This window comes from Cetorhinus maximus, chromosome 21, assembly GCF_964194155.1.
Source record: "Cetorhinus maximus chromosome 21, sCetMax3.hap1.1, whole genome shotgun sequence".
Lineage (NCBI taxonomy): Eukaryota > Metazoa > Chordata > Chondrichthyes > Lamniformes > Cetorhinidae > Cetorhinus > Cetorhinus maximus.
In genome coordinates this window covers 80,292,947-80,301,770 of record NC_135899.1, presented here as the reverse complement: position 1 = coordinate 80,301,770, position 8,824 = coordinate 80,292,947, and the positions used below count along the sequence as shown (strand labels likewise).

Below are 8,824 nucleotides of genomic sequence, written 5' to 3'. Positions count from 1 at the left end.
TCTGTACTGCACCCACTTCAAACCCTGCCAATATATCCATGCTGAGCTCCAGGTACAGTGCCCAGAAGTGAATACAGTTCGGTCCTCTCATGCTGCAGGTGACGCTGCGGCGGGCGGGGATTTGATTGGTCCTCCAGGTCTGTAAGTGGCGCTGTAGTTGGATTTTTTTTTTTGGTTGGAGGGGTGGGGGGGTTCCTCCCGTGCTGCAGGTGGCGCTGTAGCAAGGTGGTGGGATGTGGGCCGTCCTCCCGAGGCGGAGCGGCGGGTCTAAAGTGCCGCTTGGTGCAGTTGTCGGCTCTGCTGTCAGGTGGCGGTCGGGTTTCTAGTGTTGCTTGTGGTGATTCCCCGCTCCGGTCCTGATGTATCCCCGCTGCTGCCTTCCGAGCCTACTGCTCGGCTCCCTGATGCTGCTGACCCTGTACTCAGGTGCCGTCGTCTCGGCCCAGGTAGCGCAGGAGCAGGGGAACGAGACTACCACCCAGGGAAATGGGCAAGTCCGCAACAAGAGCATTAAGGCCTTCCCGGTGGTGACCATCGACTTCTCTCATGTCAGGCCCCCGTTCGTTGTGGCGTTGTGGATCCTGCTGGCCTCTGTCCTGAAACTGGGTGAGTGACTGGGGTGAGGGGGTTGGGTTGGGTTGGGTGGGGGGATGCTGGTGAAGATGAGTGGGGTGAGATGTAGGAGTAGGGATAATCCTATCCTATCCTGTCCGGTCCTGTCCTGTTCTGTGTCTCACTCGGTGCACGGAATCTTACATCACAGGAAGAGACCATTCGGCCCATCATGTCTTTGCCAGCTCCCGGGAGCACAGTCTCAGGGTAAGGGGCCAATCACTTAAGGCTGGGATGAGGAGAAATTACTTCACTCCAAAGGTTGTGAATCTTTGGAATTCTCTATCCCAGACGGTTGTGGATGTTCCATTGTTAACTATATTAAAGGCTGGGATAGACAGATTTTTGGTTTCTGGGAGAGTCAAGGGATATGAGGAGCAGGTGGGAAAGTGGAGTTGAAGCCCAAACTCAGCCTTGTTCGTACTGTATTGAATGGCAGAGCAGGCTCATTGGGCCATATGGTCTACCCCTGCTCCTGTTTCTTATGTTGTTGCATTATTTTCAAGCCATTCCTCTTCCTTATGCCCACTTGCCTTTTAATAGTTATGTAATGCAGTTCTGCCACTCGAGTAGTGCGTTTCAGATCGTAAACATCTGTGTGAAAATAAATTTACATTTTTTCTGTAGTCCTTTTGGCAATTATTTACATGTACTGTACTGCCTTCATTAACCCTCTCTGTTATTTCCTCAAAAAACTCAATTAGGTTAGCCAGACATGATTTGATTTTAACAAACCCATGCTGGCTGTCTCTTTACCCATGCTTCTCCAAATAAGGATTAATTTTGTTCTTGACAAAGGCTTGTCATAGTTCTCCCTATGACCCCTCTCCCTTTGACCCCTCTCCCCTTTGCCCCCTTTCTGCCAGTTGCTGCTGTGTCTATCCTGTCATCTGGATTTTGGATAGGGATGTTTTTAATTGGGTCTCAAACTGTTAAAGCATGCCCAGACCCAGGATACTGGAGTGGGATTTGCAATGAATGACTGAATTGTTTGGCTGTATGCTTGGAGTGGCTCATACTCCCACATCCATCTGCCTCTCTCAACTGATATTTTAGTACAAATGGAGATCATCTGCCAACCAGTGAATAGGAACATAAGAGAGAAACCTATGTTATCTCATGTATTTGTACGTCAACCTCCTACTGACGTAATTCTGTCCTCTGCCACACTAAACAACACTCACATCATTAGTAATGTTTGTATGTTCTTTCTGAACACAGTGTTACGTTCCAGCAGACCACCCCTGACAGTCAGTTGAAGGTGACTCTTGTGAATTAATGCAAGGGCATATTGTAACCTGCTGTTCGTGAATTTGAACAACCAAATGATAAGTTAGTTTCTGTGTGCCAGCAACATGATAGTACTAATTGCAAGAGCATGTATGAAATCAAACACGGGCCTGTCAAAGCCAAGGATTACACTCTTGCATACTATGTGTTATACTCTGTGCTGTGTCCCATTTTGTACAGTGGATTACCGTTTGTGCAGGATTCCAACATATACACATCTGTTGTCTATCTCATATGTTGATGCTGCCGCCCCCACCTAACACTCTGGCCATTCCCAAAGGAATGTTGGGTCTGAGATGTAGCTAGTTCTGCTGTGGGGGTTAGCAGAGCAGGAATGTTGGGAGTTATTGTGGTAGCCCCAAGACCATGACTGGGACCCAGAGTGTGACTTGTTTGATTAAGGAAAGAATGAGCAGCACCTGGTGCAAGTTAGCAAAATGCTTCTCTGACTCCAAAATGTACTAAACTTCAGATTAAAGCACATTTGTGGTGGAGTATTGGGTGGTAATATCTTTGTAGCCTAAAGGGGCCTGAGGTTGTATTGGAGGAATGACTGAACAGCACTGAAGACAGCTGATGCGATCAGCATTGGCACTGGCGAAACCGCTTTGGGTGCGTCTGTCTCCTGAACCTGCCTTCCTTGAGTGTGTGGTGTGTTTCTGTGTGCATGGCCACTGGGTTTCAGTGACTATTTCAGTCTTCACCCTCAATGAACAGGATTAATGAGTGGGGAATGGGTTAGGGAGGAGCTGGTATGTTTGAGTTGGTCGCGTCTTGTTCTGTCTTGTTTTGATTAAGCTGTTCAGGACCAGGCATTGCTCCTTAGACTTTTTTTCTCAAACAATGTACTTTAACATACTCTTGCAAATTTTATGATTACACAACAGCTCAAATTTGACATTTCACAGTGAAATATAGTTCAGTACAACGTGGATCATTTCTCATATCTTGGGAACATCCTCTCAACAAAGACAGAAACTCAATATTGCCTCCAGTGTGCCAGTGCAGCCTTCGGCCGACTGAGGAAAAAAGTGTTTGATGACAAAGACCTGATACCTGGCACCAAGCTCATGGTCTATAGGGCTGCAGTGCTACTCCCCCCTTGTATGCACCAGAGACATGGGCAATGTATAGCAGATACCTTAACTTCCTGGAGAAATAGCACCAGCGATGCCTCCACAAAATCCTGTAAATTCAATGGCAGGATAGGCACTCCAATAGCAGTGTCCTCTCTCAGGCCAACATCCCAGTGTCGAGGCACTGGTTATGGCTAATTGGTTACATTATCTGCATGTCTGACACAAGACTCCCAAAACAAGCTCTCTACTCTGAGCTTCGTCACGGCAAGCAGTTACCAGGAGGGCAGAGGAAGCATTTCAGGGACGTCCTTAAAGCTTCCCTGAAAAATGCAACATCCCCGCTGATATGTGGGAATCTCTTGCTTGAGACCGTCCAAACTGGAGAAGAAGTATCCGCGAATGTGCCAACCATTTCGAGCATCCCTGACAAGCCCAGGTGGAGACTAGGTGCAAACAGTGGAAGGATCATGCCAGAATCCACGCATCCTACCACCCACCTCCTCAAAGATTACCTGCCCCACCTGTGGCAGGATGTGTGGCTCCAGCGTTGAACTTTTTAGTCATGTTAGGACCCACAACCCCAAATTTGAAGAAAGTCATCCTCAGTCCTGAGGGACTGCCTAAGAAGAAGATGTGGCACTTTGAGATTCCTCACTACGTCTACAATTATACGTTATATTGACAATGTTAAACATCCTCTGGTACGTATAACCTCCATTTCAGAACTGCTTGGGATGAACTTCGACAAAAACTAAACCTTCTTTGCAAAGGCACGTTCCAGAAGGAGGTGGACCCCGGTCTCTTCCATATGCAGCCGCCTCAAGGGCTGTATATGGTGGCTCAGAGACTCTCGGTGTGTGTGAAGGATCTGCCAGGGAGGTTCCTTCTCACCACCTGCCAAGCTGTGTCTTGGTGCTTGTTATAAGGTTCTGGTGATGAGGCATTCTGTCAAGTGATTGGCGGTTGCTCAGGGAGCCATCTGACAGGGTCCACCATTTTGTTGTCCATCCTCGAGGATGTTATGTACCTACTACTGGCGGGTGGACTTACGATCAAAGATGTTTTACTGTGCAAACTTTTCCATGATGGACAGGTGGTACCGCACAATCCAACTGAACGGAGCATTCCGCAGCAACGTATCCAGACCCATCCTCACAATACCAGGGACAGACAGAATATCAGCAGATAGTAACATTTGGTGGTTGCATTCCAAGAGCCTACAGACAGCTTGATGCATCCACTCAAAAGTGGCCATCAGGATGAAGGTGAAGTTGAGTACATTTTTCCCTTTAGAAGTTTATACACGATGTCCCTGCAAACGTGGTCCATTTTCAATCTCCAGATAAATTGGAAGATAGCTTGAGTGTTTGAGGAGTGGTAAGTGAACCAGATTTGTGCCACATACAGCAATGCCAAAGGCACCCCACATCTGATGAGTATATACTGATTGTTACTGTTAGTTATCAAGATTGTGCTGCTGACTCACACAGCTTTTGTTATTTTATGTTTCTGGAGTGTAGCAATGCTCTTTGTTGTGGTGGGAGTAACTCCTGGTTATTTCCTGGATCTGTCGGGCCAGAGTTTGACAGGTTCGTTCAGGTACAAAGCACCACTGCGTTTGCAGAAGGATAAGAGCTTTTGATGGTGGAACTCTCTGGTATTTTACAGAATAATTCAAGCTGGTTTCTGTTTGCTATATTCTGCAGGCTTTGTCTAGTATATCATAACTGACTGCACCTGCTCCTTATCAGTAGCGTAGATAGGTGTGGCACTTACCCTCCCTTACAGTAACTGGAGGAATTGTGTGACTGTTTTTCCATTTATTGCACTGATGGCACGGGGGAAAGATTTTTCTCCCCCACAAGAACCAACCAGGAGCTGATTTCCATCTAAATACCAGGAAACGCAGAAGAAATACACAGGACCAAACAAGTGAAGAAAGATTCATGTTTGAGCTTGAGATGATTTTTCTGAGCCGGTCTATATTTTCTTTTACTGATGTGATACATTTCATGTTTTCTCTAATCTGAGGCTGATATCACACAGCCCTCAATCTGACAGGGACAAGCTCCACATCAACAACTTCCATTTGCTTTTCAGTGAGATGTGGATTATAGGAGAGAGAGCACAGGCAAAGTCACTGGCACTCTGACACTGACGGAGAGATCTGCATGTGTGTCATTCCATCTCTGCTCCAGTTCTCATGTCTCAGCCCTCAGGGCTAAATCTTACACCAGGCGCTCTCTGTAGGTCACAGTCCCACACACCACTTTCTCACTGACTTAATCCCTCAAGTGCTTTCAAAAGTTTTTCTGCCTCAACTTTGATCTTGGATGCATTTAATCAAGAACATTCATTTTTTGGGATTCTAAATATTGTGTGTGGAGAAGCTGGTTGTATTTTTGTAATGTGTCTAATGCTGAGCTTTAGTATAATTAGTAGCTTAGAGCTAAAGACAGTCTTAAAATTGTGTGTTTTGCGAGAGACAGAGTTGGCTGTGGGGGAGGACTGCAGCAAATCCACACCACATATTTGGAGTGTTTGAAGCCGCCCTAAGTATATATTATTTTCAGTTTAGGAATGAAAACATTCAGTGATGGCAGGGTCTGAAGATTTTGCTGATTTTATACATCAAATAAGTATTATTTATAAGATTTCCAATGAACTTCAGTTGTACCCAGTTAATGAACAAACCTGTATCCTGGCAGTCATAGTAAAGAATGTACGAGTGAAAGGGTTTTGAACAGGGTCACATGCAGAAAGCATAGTGCTGGGTGGGTATTGTCCCCACAGGCTACTGGTTGACAGATTACTGAGAGTGGTGTACCCTCAATCTATCCATTGACAAATGGCTGTGAGTGGTGCACCCTCAATCTATCCATTGACAAATTGCTGTGAGTGGTGTACCCTTAGTCTATCCATTGACAGATTGCTGTGAGTGATGTACCCTCAATCTATCCGTTGACAGACTGCTGTGAGTAGTGTACCCTTGGTCTATCCACTGACAGATTACTGTGAGTGGTATACCCTCAGTCTACCCATTGACAGACAGCTGTGAGTGGTGTACCCTCAATCTATCCATTGACAGATTACTGAGAGTGGTGTACCCTTGGCCTATCCATTACTATGAGTGGTGTACCCTCAGTCTAACCATTGACAGACAACTGTGAATGCTAACCCTCAGTCTATCCATTGACAGATTACTGTGAGTGGCATACCCTCTGTCTATCCATTGGCATTTGCACTGATGCAGATGTTGGGAGCTTTAGTTTAATTTCTGGTAATTAACACCTTCAGTTGGTCAGGTTTTCTCAGCTGGTTTGGTTAAAGGTATGAATATTTTACTGTTTTGAGATTTCACTCGAGGGATTTTGCTTAAAAGCCCTGAAGAGGACTGTGGAACTGGGACCTGGATCAGAATGTACTGCATTAGAGTTTGGTTCTGAGGGGAATGGATAGGTCTGAATTATTTGCTAAGGTAGCTAATAGGACATTGAGGTTGTCTGATTGAATCCACAGCTGCTGACGTACACTCTGTAGTCCTGAAGGCAGTTCAAGTAGGAATTTCTTGCACTGCTGTTGCATCTCAGTAAAATCCTGGTGTCAGTACTGATGAAGAAGGTGGGAATGGAAAAGGAAGAAAACTTGCATTGATAAAGCACCTTTCACAACCTCTTGGCATTGCAAATTGCTTTACGGTTAATACTTTTAAAATGTAGTCGCTGTTGTAACGTAGGGAAATATGGCAGCCAATTTGCCGACAGCAAGTTCCCACACACAGCAATGAGATCATCTGTTTTAGATGTTAGTTGAAGCATGAAGGTTGGCGAGGACATCAGGAGAACTCTTCATTGTCTACCTGAGGGACCAGTTTAATCTCTCCTCCAAAAGACTGCACCTCTGATCTTCCTCCTGTTCAGAGGTATTCATTGAGAGCCTGAAACAGTCTTTTGGAATGTATAGATCTGACACAGGTGGGGTGGAATTTGGGCAGGGACACATTGAACAGCTCCTACAGTAAGATTAAAATAGGATAGATCCTGCAGTTTTCAAGTACTGACTTTCTTGGAGGCATGGAAATAAACACGCATTCAGTCCAAGGATTGAGATGAACAATTTAATTACATGGGGATGAGAGAGATCCAAAGCTGGAGCTATCACCCACAGATCAATGGAAGCAGAATGGGTTGTGCTTGGACCTTAGTTCTGCTAAATACAGAGGGTTCCTCCAGCATTGTCCCTATGCATTTCTGTGTCGTACAGCCTCTGCTGCTGTGAGATGATGTTATGCTCATTAAAGGCAATGAGTGTGATGACAGTGCAGAAATTGATTTCTCTCGAGTCTTAATTAACTGTGTCACAGCCACGATAAGTGCATCCTCGGAAATAAACAATTCCGTCATATCCTCTAATGCGTTGCAATTACCCCACACTCCCCACTTGTCTATCCTGCGTATGGTTTGAATGATGCCCATTTTCCACAGGAACTATTTCTTTAAAAAGTTTTTCTTGTTGCCTGGAATGTTAAAATCTAAAAATTCATTCTTGGGATGAGTGTTGCTGGGAAGGCTGACATTTATTGCCCATCCCTAATTTCACTTGAGAAGGTGGTGGTGAGCCACCTTCTTGAACTACTGCAATCTGTGTGATGGATATTCCCATAATGCTGTTAGGTAAAGACTTCCATGATTTTGACCCAATGAGGATGAAGGAACAGCTTCTATATCTCCAAGTTGGGGTGGTGTGTGATGGTGATCCCATACAGCTCCTGCCATTTTCATTCTGGGTATTGGAGGGTTGGGGTTTAGGAAATGCTGCCAAGAAAGCCTGCGGCAACAGTGCACCTTTCAACAATGCACACTGCAGCCACAGTGCATTGGTGATAGTTGGAATGGATGTTAAGCTAGTGCAATGATTTATCTTGTGTGCTGCTGAGCTTCTTGAGCATTGTTACAGCTGTGCCTAACCAGGCAAGTGGAGAGTATTCCATCACACTCTTGACTTGTACCTTGATGGCGGTGAAGGAACTTTTGGGGGATGGAGAGAGGGCAGGAGGCAAGTCTCACGTTGCAAAATACCCAACCCCTGAACTGCTGAAGTAGCCATGGCAATTATGTGCTGGGCCAATTAAACTTCTGGCCAATGGTGATCCTCAGGGTTTTGTTCATTCAGGATTTGGCAATGGTAATACCATTGAATGCTAAGGTGGGGTGGTTAGGCTCTCTTGTCGGAGATGGGGATTGCCTGATATGAACGTTACTTGTCACTGATCAGCCCAATCCTCTACATTGGAGCAAAGATCATTGAAGCAGCTCAAGATAGTTAGGCCATGGGCTTTAGTGACAAGCCCTCAATAAACTGACACACATACAGGAAACCATGTGTTGTTGCCCGCCATTTAAGGATTTAAAATTGCACTGGCCATTCTGGGAAACAGCTGTCAATATTCATGCAGCTGGTATCAACCCAGTCTCCAGAGGATGGAATCATGGGTCACATGTACCAATAGCTCATTGCTGAACCAACAGCAGAGGGCCTGACTTGGACCTCCCTTGTAGACACTGGACAGTGCTCAACTGAATCTGCACAGGGTATGGATAATTCAGTCATCTGCTCCACAGGTGAAAGATGAGGGAACAAGCAAAGTGCAAAAATAGCTCTGAGTCCCAGACTGTGGGACACATCATATCAATATACTCATTAAGACCTGTTGTGGGAGGTACCTCATTTCTCCCAGGAGGCTGTCAAGCGGACAGCCTAAATTAGACATCCTATTATAAGCTTTTCCCATTAAATGAAAATAGTGGTATCAGAGCCTGGGAAAGTGGGGTACAGACGATGCC

At 45.5% G+C, this 8,824-nt stretch overlaps 1 protein-coding gene across 2 annotated transcripts in view; it reads left to right on the top strand.

Annotated features, from left to right (window-relative positions):
• The first annotated feature begins 217 nt into the window (after positions 1-217).
• slc9a1a (solute carrier family 9 member A1a) overlaps positions 218-8,824 on the top strand; it is a 47,597-nt gene continuing 38,990 nt past the window's right edge. For both annotated transcript variants that reach the window (XM_078567250.1, XM_078567251.1), the window contains exon 1: positions 218-606. In XM_078567250.1, the coding sequence (XP_078423376.1) occupies positions 360-606 (247 nt within the window). In that variant the 5' untranslated portion in view covers positions 218-359. The remainder of the gene's footprint in view (positions 607-8,824) is intronic.